Here is a 16,768-nt window from a genome sequence, read left to right on the forward strand (position 1 = left end):
TCCCATCCCCCAGTCAGACCAGTAGTATGTATAGTAGTACCACTCCCATCCCCCAGTCAGATCAGTAGTATGTATAGTAGTACCACTCCCATCCTCCAGTCAGACCAGTAGTATGTATAGCAGTACCACTCCCATCCCCCAGTCAGACCAGTAGTATGTATAGCAGTACCACTCCCATCCCCCAGTCAGACCAGTAGTATGTATAGCAGTACCACTCCCATCCCCCCAGTCAGACCAGTAGTATGTATAGCAGTACCACTCCCATCCCCCAGTCAGACCAGTAGTATGTATAGCAGTACCACTCCCATCCTCCAGTCAGACCAGTAGTATGTATAGCAGTACCACTCCCATCCTCCAGTCAGACCAGTAGTATGTATAGCAGTACCACTCCCATCCCCCAGTCAGACCAGTAGTATATATAGCAGTACCACTCCCATCCCCCAGTCAGACCAGTAGTATGTATAGCAGTACCACTCCCATCCCCCAGTCAGACCAGTAGTATGTATAGTAGTACCACTCCCATCCCCCAGTCAGACCAGTAGTATGTATAGCAGTACCACTCACATCCCCCAGTCAGACCAGTAGTATGTATAGCAGTACCACTCCCATCCCCCAGTCAGACCAGTAGTATGTATAGCAGTACCACTCCCATCCCCCAGTCAGACCAGTAGTATGTATAGCAGTACCACTCCCATCCTCCAGTCAGACCAGTAGTATGTATAGCAGTACCACTCCCATCCCCCAGTCAGACCAGTAGTATGTATAGTAGTACCACTCCCATCCCCCAGTCAGATCAGTAGTATGTATAGTAGTACCACTCCCATCCTCCAGTCAGACCAGTAGTATGTATAGCAGTACCACTCCCATCCCCCAGTCAGACCAGTAGTATGTATAGCAGTACCACTCCCATCCCCCAGTCAGACCAGTAGTATGTATAGCAGTACCACTCCCATCCCCAGTCAGACCAGTAGTATGTATAGTAGTACCACTCCCATCCCCCAGTCAGATCAGTAGTATGTATAGTAGTACCACTCCCATCCTCCAGTCAGACCAGTAGTATGTATAGCAGTACCACTCCCATCCCCCAGTCAGACCAGTAGTATGTATAGCAGTACCACTCCCATCCCCCAGTCAGACCAGTAGTATGTATAGCAGTACCACTCCCATCCCCCAGTCAGACCAGTAGTATATATAGCAGTACCACTCCCATCCTCCAGTCAGACCAGTAGTATGTATAGCAGTACCACTCCCATCCTCCAGTCAGACCAGTAGTATGTATAGCAGTTCCACTCCCATCCCCCAGTCAGACCAGTAGTATGTATAGCAGTACCACTCCCATCCCCCAGTCAGACCAGTAGTATGTATAGCAGTACCACTCCCATCCTCCAGTCAGACCAGTAGTATGTATAGCAGTACCACTCCCATCCCCCAGTCAGACCAGTAGTATATATAGCAGTACCACTCCCATCCCCCAGTCAGACCAGTAGTATGTATAACAGTACCACTCCCATCCCCCAGTCAGACCAGTAGTATGTATAGCAGTACCACTCCCATCCCCCAGTCAGACCAGTAGTATGTATAGCAGTACCACTCCCATCCTCCAGTCAGACCAGTAGTATGTATAGCAGTACCACTCCCAACCCCCAGTCAGACCAGTAGTATGTATAATAGTACCACTCCCATCCTCCAGTCAGACCAGTAGTATGTATAATAGTACCACTCCCATCCTCCAGTCAGACCAGTAGTATGTATAATAGTACCACTCCCATCCCCCAGTCAGACCAGTAGTATGTATAGCAGTACCACTCCCATCCTCCAGTCAGACCAGTAGTATGTATAATAGTACCACTCCCATCCTCCAGTCAGACCAGTAGTATGTATAGCAGTACCACTCCCATCCCCCAGTCAGACCAGTAGTATGTATAGCAGTACCACTCCCATCCTCCAGTCAGACCAGTAGTATGTATAGCAGTACCACACCCATCCTCCAGTCAGACCAGTAGTATGTATAGCAGTACCACTCCCATCCCCCAGTCAGACCAGTAGTATATATAGCAGTACCACTCCCATCCCCCAGTCAGACCAGTAGTATGTATAGCAGTACCACTCCCATCCCCCCAGTCAGACCAGTAGTATGTATAGCAGTACCACTCCCATCCCCCCAGTCAGACCAGTAGTATGTATAGCAGTACCACTCCCATCCCCCCAGTCAGACCAGTAGTATGTATAGCAGTACCACTCCCATCCTCCAGTCAGACCAGTAGTATATATAGCAGTACCACTCCCATCCTCCAGTCAGACCAGTAGTGTGTATAGCAGTACCACTCCCATCCCCCAGTCAGACCAGTAGTATGTATAGCAGTACCACTCCCATCCCCCAGTCAGACCAGTAGTATGTATAGCAGTACCACTCCCATCCTCCAGTCAGACCAGTAGTATGTATAGCAGTACCACTCCCATCCCCCCAGTCAGACCAGTAGTATGTATAGCAGTACCACTCCCATCCTCCAGTCAGACCAGTAGTATATATAGCAGTACCACTCCCATCCTCCAATCAGACCAGTAGTATGTATAGCAGTACCACTCCCATCCTCCAATCAGACCAGTAGTATGTATAGCAGTACCACTCCCATCCCCCAGTCAGACCAGTAGTATGTATAGCAGTACCACTCCCATCCCCCAGTCAGACCAGTACTATGTATAGCAGTACCACTCCCATCCTCCAGTCAGACCAGTAGTATATATAGAAGTACCACTCCCATCCCCCCAGTCAGACCAGTAGTATGTATAGCAGTACCACTCCCATCCCCCAGTCAGACCAGTAGTGTGTATAGCAGTACCACTCCTATCCTCCAGTCAGACCAGTAGTATGTATAGCAGTACCACTCCCATCCCCCAGTCAGACCAGTAGTATATATAGCAGTACCACTCCCATCCCCCAGTCAGACCAGTAGTATGTATAGCAGTACCACTCCTATCCTCCAGTCAGACCAGTAGTATGTATAGCAGTACCACTCCCATCCCCCAGTCAGACCAGTAGTATATATAGCAGTACCACTCCCATCCCCCAGTCAGACCAGTAGTATGTATAGCAGTACCACTCCCATCCCCCAGTCAGACCAGTAGTATATATAGAAGTACCACTCCCATCCCCCCAGTCAGACCAGTAGTATGTATAGCAGTACCACTCCCATCCCCCAGTCAGACCAGTAGTGTGTATAGCAGTACCACTCCTATCCTCCAGTCAGACCAGTAGTATGTATAGCAGTACCACTCCCATCCCCCAGTCAGACCAGTAGTATATATAGCAGTACCACTCCCATCCCCCAGTCAGACCAGTAGTATGTATAGCAGTACCACTCCTATCCTCCAGTCAGACCAGTAGTATGTATAGCAGTACCACTCCCATCCCCCAGTCAGACCAGTAGTATATATAGCAGTACCACTCCCATCCCCCAGTCAGACCAGTAGTATGTATAGCAGTACCACTCCCATCCCCCAGTCAGACCAGTAGTATGTATAGCAGTACCACTCCCATCCTCCAGTCAGACCAGTAGTATGTGTAGTAGTACCACTCCCATCCCCCAGTCAGACCAGTAGTATGTATAGCAGTACCACTCCCTTCCCCCAGTCAGACCAGTAGTATGTATAGCAGTATCACTCCCATCCTCCAGTCAGACCAGTAGTATGTATAGCAGTACCACTCCCATCCCCCAGTCAGACCAGTAGTATGTATAGTAGTACCACTCCCATCCCCCAGTCAGACCAGTAGTATGTATAGCAGTACCACTCCCATCCCCCAGTCAGACCAGTAGTATGTATAGCAGTACCACTCCCATCCCCCAGTCAGACCAGTAGTATGTATAGCAGTACCACTCCCATCCTCCAGTCAGACCAGTAGTATGTATAGCAGTACCACTCCCATCCTCCAGTCAGACCAGTAGTATGTATAGCAGCACCAGAATCCCCAGTCTCAGCAACAGCCCAGCCCTCTCTGGTTCACTGATGTGATTAATCACTGGCCCCCTTAATGCCCAGAGGTATACATTCAATTAAACGTTATCTTTTTAATATTCCAGTCCGCGCACGCACGCACGCACGCACGCACGCACGCACGCACGCACGCACGCACGCACGCACGCACGCACGCACGCACGCACGCACGCACGCACGCACGCACGCACGCACGCACGCACGCACGCACGCACGCACGCACGCACGCACGCACGCACGCACGCACGCACGCACGCACGCACGCACGCACGCACGCACGCACGCACGCACGCACGCACACACACACACACACACACACACACACACACACACACACACACACACACACACACACACACAGTGAGCAAATCCTGGGAATAATCAGATTACTAAATCAATCAAGGTTTCAACTGATTCTAAATGTCAAGTATTTTGAATATTTAGAATAAGTGTTGATATACATGAGGTATGGACTTTATGAAGCCCATTTTGGAAACAGGCAACGCAGCTTAATGTAAATCCAATACTGCACATCAGTTTTCCCAAAAGTCAGCACATTGTTTAATTGTCCAGTTAAAGTTTATTGTCCTGTGAAAGTGAAAGGCTCAGACAACCAAAGCCTTCAGTCGACCTTTCTTACACTCTTACCCTATCTCAAATTCCTGCCCTCGCCAGCACCAAACAGACTTACTCCATCACATTTTTTATGTCAGAATGCCAAAGACAATTTGCAGAAACAACAACTTTCCCCGTGGTGGAGACATACAGTACCTCCATTACACACCTCAGCTCAGAGCTGCAAGGCAGGATGTGTAGGTGGCAGATTCCAATAGGTGGCAGATGACAGAAATGGTAATACTACCATAAAGCTGCTAGCTGTGGGGCACAACCATGTGACTAATGCTCTCAAAGGCCCAGGAAATGGAATCCGTATGCAGCTTATCTACTCCTATACCGTGGCCCGGAGGAAGACTTCCTACCAGAACTCATAATGATAACTTACACTTTTACCGCCTATACACCTCTAACATGTATCTGAGACTTATTCTAATCTATTTAAACGGTCATTGAAAAGAAGGATAGACTTAAGTGCCCACCTTTTTAAGCTGACTTTAAAGTGCTTCTATTATAATGTGCCTGCGAAAATTAGCCAAGCTACATAAAGACATGGGCTAACAGAAACAAAAAGAGGGAGTGAAATCCCCTGGCTGGATTAGGTGGATCCTTGCTAAAGAGAGACAGACAGACAGACATCACATGGCCTGCTTTGAACTCTGGAGAAATTAAACCAGCAGGTATCTACATCTCCCTAGCAACATTAGAAAGGTTACTACCGGGCTCTTAGGTCAGATCCCAGACAGAGAAAATAAGGCTTTTAAACTGATTTGACACAGCTATTTGAGTGTAATGCTATGGTGTCTTGAGTTATGTGAAAACAGTCAGTCATCAATGCTACATTTAGCCAACCAGATATTGTTGGAAGACATGGAATTGCTTAATTGCATCAAGGGAATACAGCTCCACAGGGTGAATGTACTGTATGCATTCAGGGTTGGGCAACTCCAGTCCTCGGGGGCCTGATTGGTGCCACAGCTTTGCCCCAGCCCCAGCTAACACACCTGACTCCAATAATCACTTAATCGTGATCTTCAGTTTAGAATGCAATTTGATTAATCAGCTGTTTGCTAGGGATGGAGAAAAAGTGTGACACCAATCAGGCTCCTGAGGACTGGAGTTGCCCACCCCTGCGACAACTGTAATGGATCTTTGCTACACCTCATTTGGCGTCCAGCAGCAGCACAGCTCACAGATGAAGACCATGTCAAGTGAAAAGCCATGGCAATGCTTTGCGTGTAATGACTACCGCAAGTCATGGTTAGTTGTTGCTGTATTATAGAACAGCATAGTCTATTGCCTCTAGCAATGTTTCTGTGATGTCACAATCCACGCATCATTTCCTGTCCTGTCTTTTTCCTCTACTTCTCATTATCCAACACATACAATTGTGTCAGAGGAGGCTGGTGGGAGGTGATATAGGAGGACATTGTAATGACTGGAATGGAATGAATGGAACGGTATCATACACATCAAACTAATGGAAACCATGTTTGACTCTGTTCCATGGATTCCATTCCAGCCATTACAATGAGCATGTCCTCCTCTAGCTCATCCCACCAGCCTCCTCTGGTGTCAAAGGCTTTCTATTTCACCTACTCCAGGAAATGGTCTGGCAAACCTAGACATATTTAGAGGTACATCTGTGTCTTGCTAAACAAACACTACAAACTCCACTACCCACCAGTTGCTATGATCTGATAGAAGAGACAATGTTTGAAAAGTACTGTAGGTATTTGAGGAAAAATCTGTCTCTTTCCCAGGTGTTCATATCCTTCACTGATAGGGGACGTTCAGACTCTCTGGAATGTTCTACTAGGCTCATAAATAAAGCAAACATGCCCTTGTACGACAAGGATTTAAAGCGCAGATCCATTGTAAGACAGTCACAGTATGACCTGTTTCCATAATTACCCAAATGTTTATGCAACTCTCACTGCAGAACTGGGGCAGACATAGTCAGAATACATTCAATGTAATTCAAAAATGCAGCTGCTATTCACTGTCAAATAAAAGGTATGCTATCTTACCAGATTGCGATGATACGGCTGCGAAGAGAGAAGAAAAAAACAGTCAGTCAGGGTTTTCATCAAATCCTTCAACACCTACTCCATCCTCTCAAAACAGTCAGTCATGGTATTGATCAAATCCTTCAACACCTATTCCATCCACTCAAAAGTCAATCAAGGCTTTGATCAAATCCTTCAACACCTACTCCATCCTCTCAAAACAGTCAGTCAGGGTATTGATCAAATCCTTCAACACCTACTCCATCCTAAATATAGTTTAAGATGATCTTAGTATGCGTTCATCGTGTTTGTGCACCAGTAGCAGAAAAGCCACACTGCTCTTTCACTGTTCGCAAATGTCCTCATGGTTAGCAGACAAGTTGTTGTGCCGGGATCACAAAGGGACAGCAGGTCAACGGTGTACTGAAACATGAATGGACAGCCACAGCATGTGAAGCTGGGTTGTTTCAACTGAGTACACATACCAGTTCAGCTGTCCTCCTTTACCCATGCCTCAGAGTGGCGCAGTGGTCTAAGGCACTGCATCTCAGTGCTAGAGGCATCACTACAGGCCCTGGTTCGATTCCAGGCTGTATCACAACCGGCTGTGATTGGGAGTCCCATAGGGCGGCGCACAATTGGCCCAGCTTCGTCCGGGTTAGGGTTTGGCCGGGGTAGGCCGTCAATGGAAATAAGAATTTGTTTATAACTAACTTGCCTAGTTATATAAAGGTAAAAAAATAAAAAATAAATAAAATGTGAAAAGCATTCATTCATTCAGGTCATGTTGTGCACACATTGTGTGATGTGAAACATACGGTAGAAACCCACAGGTATAGAGAGCAATAGTAATGGAGTCTTTTGTAGGCATTAACGCCATGGCTCGTTGGCCAAAGCCTTTGGGGAGATAAATGTTTTTTCGGAGGGGTGGATAAATGCAGAAAACAAGGTCTGTGGTAAACACAGGCTTAGGAGATCTTATACGTTTTGTTCTATGAGAATATCTTCATCAGCTAACGTCACTTTCTGGTTCACCAACAACTTCTCAGATAGAGTTCAGTGTGTTAAGTCGGAGGGCCTGTTGTCCGGACCTCTGGCAGTCTCTATGGGGGTACCACAGGGTTAAATTCTCAGGCCGCCTCTCTTCTCTGTATACATCAATGATGTCACTCTTGCTGCTGGTGATTCTCTGATCCACCTCTACGCAGACGACACCATTCTGTATAATTCTGGCCCTTCTTTGCACACTGTGTTAACTAACCTCCAGACGAGCTTCAATGCCATACAACTCTCCTTCCGTGGCCTCCAACTGCTCTTAAATGCAAGTAAAACTAAATGCATGCTCTTCAACCGATCGCTGCCCGCACCTGCCCGCCTGTCCAGCATCACTACTCTGGACGGTTCTGATTTAGAATATGTGGACAACTACAAATACCTATGTGTCTGGTTAGACTGTAAACTCTCCTTCCAGACTCACATTAAGCATCTCCAATCCAAAATTAAATCTAGAATCGGCTTCCTATTTTGCAACAAAGCATCCTTCACTCATGCTGCCAAACATACCCTCGTAAAACTGACTATCCTACCGATCCTTGACTTTGGCGATGTCATTTACAAAATAGCCTCCAACACTCTACTCAACAAACTGGATGCAGTCTATCACAGTGCCATCCGTTTTGTCACCAAAGCCCCATATACTACCCACCACTGCGACCTGTATGCTCTCGTTGGCTGGCCCTCGCTTCTTACTCATCGCCAAACCCACTGGCTACAGGTCATTTACAAGTCTTTGCTAGGTAAAGCCCCGCCTTATCTCAGCTCACTGGTCACCACAGCAGCACCCACCCAAAGCACGTGCTCCAGCAGGTATATTTCACTGGTCACCCCCAAAGCCAATTCCTCATTTGGCCGCCTTTCCTTCCAGTTCTCTGCTGCCAATGACTGGAACAAACTGCAAAAATCACTGAAGCTGGAGACTCATATCTCCCTCACTAACTTTAAGTACCAGCTGTCAGAGCAGCTCACAGATCACTGCACCTGTACATAGCCCATCTGTAAATAGCCCATCCAACTACCTCATCCCCATACTGTATTTATTTATTTTGCTCCTTTGCACCCCAGTATCTCTACTTGCACATTCATCTTCTGCACATCTATCACTCCAGTGTTTAATTGCTATATTGTAATTACTTCGCTACTATGGCCTATTTATTGCCTTACCTCCCTTATCTTACCTCATTTGCACACACTGTATATAGACTTTTTCTACTTATTGACTGTATGTTTGTTTATTCCATGTGTAACTTTGTGTTGTTGTATGTGTCGAACTGCTTTGCTTTATCTTGGCCAGGACGCAGTTGTAAATGAGAACTTGTTCTCAACTAGTCTACCTGGTTAAATAAGGGTGAAATAAACCACAAAAAAAAAACTTTCTGTGCATTTTGAAGCATTTATGTAATCAAAAGACGCACCTGAAGCACATAGTCTTCATAATTCATGAAGGTCATGTTAACTGACTGCTATTATCTCATAGAACAAAACGTATAAGATCACATAAGCCTGTGTTAAATGCCAAAAATAAGGTTAGATGTTATCACAAAATCTCATTCTTTCCCCGTTCATTTTCCCCATAGGAATGGCTGAACAAACTAGAGGTAACTCATTTCCCCATTCATTTTCCACATAGGAATGGCTGAACGAACTAGAGGTAACTAATTTCCGGTTTTTAGGACTACAAGCTGGCAAGCTCTTTGATACCGTAGACAGTTTGAGTACAAAAATATGTATGGTCTACCTCTACATGAGACACAAATATCCATAAAAGCTGCTTCCTTCATGATCTAAAGTACTTTTGTCAAAACCATAAAGGAAAATGGTGCTAGTACAAAACATATTTGGTGGTTAGAATCAGTAATAGGAGTGACGGTATAGACTCTATTTAAACGGTTTCTTTGGACAGCTCAGTAATTGGCAGTTAACAAGAAGGAACCATGTCATTATGTAGCCTAGCTAGTTTGTTAGATGTTTGACCCTGAAATGAATGCCTGTGTCAGCTAGCTAGCGACAGAGAAAGGATGCAGCGTATTAGAACGCTGTTCGAGCCACTGAGCAGCAGAGCAGTGTGTTAGTCTAGCTGTAAAAGGACTGTAATTGCCGATCCTTTCTGTTGACTGGAAGGCAGGCCAATTGCCATGGCGACAGGATTAATACTTTGATCAGCAAAAGCTCAACTTATTCCTGTCTGAAGCAAAGTAGTAAATTATCATGTACATGTACAGCTTGATTGAAGGCATTACTTTTGATATGTCTGACATACAATATTAATACCAAAGCCCACATGGACAGTTGACACCACACCTCGCTCTGAATGATGGCACTCACAGCATTATGTAGATTAAGACCCAGTGTTCATCAGTTGGTACTGGGCTCTCTTTGTTTATTTAAATAGAAGTAACCAGAGGAAGCCATGTGGACATACAGATGCAATTGGTGAATCTAGGAAGCTTTGTTTTGCTCCTATTAACTGCAGAGTATTGTCTATATTAACTGCTCTATGTCTCTTTGTATTAGGTGCATCATCTAGAGAGAGCATCCAACACTGTCCATGAATAATTCAAAGATTTCTTAATTTGGATATCATTTGTTCATGAAAGATGATTTAATGAACTCGCTGGTGGTCCAATATGGTGCGTCAGCTTGCCTGCCTGTCATCCTTCTGTGTCGCCGTCTGTCTGGCTGCGACTGTTCGTCTGATTTGTCTCTCAATGTTTTCATTCTTGTAGAATACCTTCCTGTTATGCTATTAACGTACTGCTGGGAAAATCCTCATTCTGTTACCAGGAAACCTTGATGTAAGGGCCTGAAATGTTTATTTATATCTGGCTGGCCTTAGGACAGGCATGCCTAAATACTAACTAAATCTGGATCTTAAAGGCATGCAGATTAGATTAATGTGTGCAGCACAGCCATGCATAATTCTGCCTGGAAAATGCATATGCACAAAGATAATCATTTCCTAGTCACTTTAATAATGGAACACTTGTCACTTTAATAATGTTTACATACTGTTTTAACCACTTCATATGTGCAGTACCAGTCAAAAGTTTGGACATACTGACTCATTCAAGGGTTTTTTCTTTATTTTCACTATTTTCTACATTGTAGGATAATAATGAAGACATCAAAACTATGAAATAACGAATATGGAATCATGAAGTAACCAAAAAAAAGTGTTAAATAAAAATATATTTTACATTTGAGAATCTTCAAAGTAGCCACCCTTTGCATTGACGGCTTTGCACACTTTTGGCATTATCTCAACCAGCTTCATGAGGTAGTCACATGGAATGCATTTCAATTAACAGGTGTGCCTTGTTAAAAGTTCATTTGTGGAATTTATTTTCTTCTGAATGCGTTTGAGCTAATCAGTTGTGTTGTGACAAGGTATACAGAAGATAGCCCTATTTGGTAAAAGACATGAAGGTCAGTCGATCCGGAAAATGTCAAGAACTTTGGAAGTTTCTTCAAGTGCAGTTGGAAAAACAATCATGCGCTATGCTGAAACTGGCTCTCATGAGGACCCCCATAGGAAAGGAAGACCCAGAGATAACTCTGCTGCAGATGACAAGTTCATTAGAGCTACCAGCCTCAGAAATGAACTGCACCTCAGATTGCAGTCCAAATAAATGCTTCACAGAGTTCAAGTAACAGACACATCTCAACATCAACTGTTCAGAGGAGACTGCGTGAATCAGACCTTCATGGTCGAATTGCTGCAAAGAAACCACTACTAAAGGACACCAATGAGAAGATGAGACTTGCTTGGGCCAAGAAACACGAGCAATGGACATTAGACCGGTGGAAATCTGTCCTTTGGTCTGATTCCAAATTTGAGATTTTTGGTTCCAACCGTCGTGTCTTTGTGAGACGCAGAGTAGGTGAACGGATGATCTCAGCATGCATGATTTCAAATGTGTTATTTCATAGTTCTGATGTCTTCACTGTTATTCTACAATGTAGAAAATAGTAAAAATAAAGAAAAACACTTGAATGAGTAGGTATGTCCAAACTAATATATATATATATATATACATACATACACAGTGGGGAGAACAAGTATTTGATTCACTGCCGATTTTGCAGGTTTTCCTACTTACAAAGCATGTAGAGGTCTGTAATTTTTATCATAGGTACACTTCAACTGTGAGAGACGGAATCTAAAACAAAAATCCAGAAAATCACATTGTATGCTTTTTAAGTAATTAATTTGCATTTTATTGCATGACATAAGTATTTGATCACCTACCAACCAGTAAGAATTCTGGCTCTCACAGATCTGTTAGTTTTTCTTTAAGAAGCCCTCCTGTTCTCCACTCATTACCTGTATTAACTGCACCTGTTTGAACTCGTTACCTGTATAAAAGACACCTGTCCACACAATCAAACAGACTCCAACCTCTCCACAATGGCCAAGACCAGAGAGCTGTGTAAGGACATCAGGGATAAAATTGTAGACCTGCACAAGGCTGGGATGGGCTACAGAACAATAGACAAGTAGCTTGGTGAGAAGGCAACAACTGTTGGCGCAATTATTAGAAAATGGAAGAAGTTCAAGATGACGGTCAATCACCCTCGGTCTGGGGCTCCATGCAAGATCTCACTCATCAATGATCATGAGGAAGGTGAGGGATCAGCCCAGAACTACACGGCAGGACCTGGTCAATGACCTGAAGAGAGCTGGGACCACAGTCTCAAATAAAACCATTAGTAACACATTACGCCGCCATGGATTAAAATCCTGCAGCGCACGCAAGGTCCCCCTGCTCAAGCCAGCGCATGTCCAGGCCCGTCTGAAGTTTGCCAATGACCATCTGGATGATCCAGAGGAGGAATGGGAGAAGGTCATGTGGTCTGATGAGACAAAAATAGAGCTTTTTGGTCTAAACTCCACTCGCCGTGTTTGGAGGAAGAAGAAGGATGAGTACAACCCCAAGAACACCATCCCAACCGTGAAGCATGGAGGTGGAAACATCATTCTTTGGGGATGCTTTTCTGCAAAGGGGACAGGACGACTGCACCGTATTGAGGGGAGGATGGATGGGGCCATGTATCGCAAGATCTTGGCCAACAACCTCCTTCCCTCAGTCAGAGCATTGAAGATGGGTCGTGGCTGGGTCTTCCAGCATGACAACGACCCGAAACACACAGGCAGGGCTACTAAGGAGTGGCTCCGTAAGAAGCATCTCAAGGTCCTGGAGTGGCCTAGCCAGTCTCCAGACCTGAACCCACTAGAAAATCTTTGGAGGGAGCTGAAAGTCCGTATTGCCCAGCGACAGCCCCGAAACCTGAAGGATCTGGAGAAGGTCTGTATGGAGGAGTGGGCCAAAATCCCTGCTGCAGTGTGTGCAAACCTGGTCAAGAACTACAGGAAACGTATGATCTCTGTAATTGCAAACAAAGGTTTCTGTACCAAATATTAAGTTCTGCTTTTCTGATGTATCAAATACTTATGTCATGCAATAAAATGCAAATTAATTACTTAAAAATCATACAATGTGATTTTCTGGATTTTTGTTTTAGATTCCGTCTCTCACAGTTGAAGTGTACCTATGATAAAAATGACAGACCTCTACATGCTTTGTAAGTAGGAAAACCTGCAAAATCGGCAGTGTATCCAATACTTGTTCTCTCCACTGTATATATACAGTTGAAGTCGGAAGTTCACATACACCTAGGTTGGAGTCATTAAAACTTGTTTTTCAACCACTCCACAAATGTCTTGTTAACAAACTATAGTTTTGGCAGGTCTACTTTGTGCATGACACAAGTAATTTTTGTTTGTAAACAATTGTTTACAGACAGATTATTTCACTTATAATTCATTGTATCACAATTCCAGTGGGTCAGAAGTTTACATACACTAAGTTGACCGTGCCTTTAAACAGCTTGGAAAATTTCAGAAAATAATGTTATGGCTTTAGAAGTTTCTGATTGGCTAACTGACATAATTTGAGCCAATTGCAGGTGTACCTGTGGATGTATTTCAAGGCCTAACCTTCAAACTCAGTGCCTCTTTGCTTGACATTATGGGAAAATCTAAAGAAATCAGCCAAAAATTGTAGACCTCCACAAGTCTGGTTCATCCTTGGGAGCAATTTCCAAACGGATGAAGGTACCACATTCATCTGTACAAACAATAGTACGCAAGTATAAACACCATGAGACCACGCAGCCATCATACCGCTCAGGAAGGAGACGCGTTCTGTCTACAAGAAATCAACGTACTTTGGTGCGAAAAGTGCAAATCAATCTCAGAACAACAGCAAAGGACCTTGTGAAGATGCTGGAGGAAACAGGTATAAAAGTATCTAAATCCACAGTAAAACGAGTCCTATATCGAAATAACCTGAAAGGCCGCTCAGCATGGAAGAAGCCACTGCTCCAAAACCGCCATAAAAAAGCTAGACTATGGTTTGCAACTGCACATGGGGACAAAGATCATACTTTTTTGAGAAATGTCCTCTGGTCTGATGAAACAAAAATAGAACTGTTTGGCCATAATGTCCATCGTTATGTTTGGAGGGAAAAGGGGGAGGCTTGCAAGCCGAAGTATACCATCCCAACCGTGAAGCACGGGGGTGGTAGCATCATGTTGTGGGGGTGCTTTGCTGCAGGAGGGACATGTGCACTTCACAAAATAGATGGCATCGTGAGGAAGGACAATTATATGGATATATTGAATCAACATCTCAAGACATCAGTCAGGAAGTTAAACCTTGGTCGCAAATGGGTCTTCCAAATCGACAATGGCACCAAGCATACTTCCAAAGTTGTGGCAAAATGGCTTAAGGACAACAAAGTCAAGGTATTGGAGTGGCCATCACAACGCCCTAACCTCAATCCTATAGAAGATTTGTGGGCAGAACTGAAAAAGCGTGTTCGAGCAAGGAGGCCTACAAACCTGACTCCGTTACACCAGCTTTGTCAGGAGGAATGGGCCAAAATTCACCCAACTTATTGTGGGAAGCTTGTGGAAGGCTCCCAAAACATTTGACCCAAGTTAAACAATTTAAAGGCAATGCTACCAAATACTAATTGAGTGTATGTAAACTTCTGACCCACTGGGAATGTGATGAAAGAAATAAAAGCTGAAATAAATAATTTTCTCTACTATTATTCTGACATTCCACATTCTTAAAATAAAGTGGTGATCCTAACTGACCAAAGACAGGGAATTTTTACTAGGATTAAATGTCAGGAATGTCAGTTTAAATGTATTTGGCTAAGGTGTATGTAAACTTCCGACTTCAACTATATATATATATATATACACATATTTTGGACATACCTACTCATTATATATATATACATATATACATACATACAGATGTGTATATATATATTTATTCTCCGTTTTCTGACATTGGTCGTCCTAATATTTATATATTTCTTAATTACATTCTTTTACTTTTTAGATTAGTGTGTATTGTTGTGTATTGTTAGATATTACTGCACTGTTGGAGCTAGGAACACAATTATTTCGCTAAATATGTGTACGTGACCAATACAATTTGATTTGATTTGATTAGGACTGACTACCTTTTCAAACTCAACAAACATTGTTGATGAGCAAACAGACTGCATAACATTAACTTTTAAATTATTGGATTAATTGTGTGAATATTAATTAAACATTGTACATATTCTCCTATTTCATCTCAATTCAATTGTATCATAACGGAAGAGAACCATAGTGTATGTATACAGAAAAAGCAACATGTATGTTGAAATTTCAAAGACAGATTTAAGAGCAATTGTAATCACAAATCATCTGAATTGTAATCACAAATCATCTGAAGCACGAGGTATGTTTTCTCTTGGAAAGGATCACATGAAAACCAAACCGATGAAAGACTGTGGGCGTAAAAGCGTTACCTTGGCGAAAGGCTGTAGAGGTCAAAGGTGAAGTTCCAGTAGCTGGCCAGAGATGGGGACAAGGGTTTGACGGACATAGTTGGAGTGGTGTGGGCACAGATAGCACAACATGACAGGAAGCAGAAATGAAAGGACAAGTAAATGGAAGGGGGAAGAGGAAGGGAAATGTCAGTGTGGTACAGGGAAGTAAAATGATTTCAGGGCAGTGAGATAGAGTGTGCAGGTGGTTGAGGGAGAAAAGGAAACCAACAGACCCCATACCTTGGCGGTTTAACATCAAGTGCGCCAGACCTTGAGGGAGAGAACAGAAAAAAGAATAGGAACAACAGGAAGGTCATAAAAAGGATTGGGAAGAAACAAAAGCATTGTCACAACCGTTGGACTGCAGTTTGTGACAGACATCCTGGGATAGGTACGGATGTCAGAGTTCAAATCAAAACTAAAACGGAGGAGGAAATGAAACTGAAAACAGACAAACGCCTCAGTCCCTTCAATAGGATGAAGGTAGTGAGGACTGATACAAAGAGTGGGAAGAGCGGGATAAGAAAAAAAGCTTCTAAATTGGTGCAACCCTCTAGGGTAGTTGCTCACACAGAAGCTTTTTTTCTAATGGAACACACAGGCTTACTCTTGAGCAGACAGCTTTCTCACATTAGAATAAGGTTTTTGTCACTTTTACAATAAACATTTTGTTCATATGAAGTTCTCCAATGTTCTCCAGTGTAAATAAATCGAAACGAGCACCGCAAATATATACCTCGAACAATGCATGCGACAGGTACACAAACCAGTCCCTTCAATAGGATGAAGGTAGTGAGGACTGTCTCCTTAACTAGATTCAAACCAGTCCCTTCAATAGGATGAAGGTAGTGAGGACTGTATCCTTAACTAGATTCAAACCAGTCCCTTCAATAGGATGAAGGTAGTGAGGACTGTCTCCTTAACTAGATTCAAACCAGTCCCTTCAATAGGATTCAGCATTAAGCAGGGCGAGGGAGGGCCATAACAATCAATAACCCAGGGTGTGGGAGGCATAATGTGACAGCTTTAATGTAACCATAGTGCTGCAGTTGTTGGCCAGGGAAGAATACATCATATGCAAAACACATTCATAAAATACAATGTAACTCAATAAACTAGATCTCAGTGAACTGGAGCACTCCAATTCTGTGGACATCACAGAATCAACTTTATTGTGTAAACAATTGGACCAAAGG

At 43.7% G+C, this 16,768-nt stretch overlaps 1 protein-coding gene across 1 annotated transcript in view; it reads right to left on the reverse strand.

Annotated features, from left to right (window-relative positions):
- Positions 1-16,768, reverse strand: part of LOC120021048 (neurexin-2-like) — a 113,430-nt gene that overhangs the window by 75,327 nt on the left and 21,335 nt on the right. Inside the window, exon 2 of the mRNA XM_038964697.1 lies at positions 15,813-15,842. Within this exon, the coding sequence (XP_038820625.1) occupies positions 15,813-15,842 (30 nt within the window). The remainder of the gene's footprint in view (positions 1-15,812; positions 15,843-16,768) is intronic.

This window comes from Salvelinus namaycush, chromosome 26 (assembly GCF_016432855.1).
Source record: "Salvelinus namaycush isolate Seneca chromosome 26, SaNama_1.0, whole genome shotgun sequence".
Classification (NCBI taxonomy): Eukaryota; Metazoa; Chordata; class Actinopteri; order Salmoniformes; family Salmonidae; genus Salvelinus; species Salvelinus namaycush.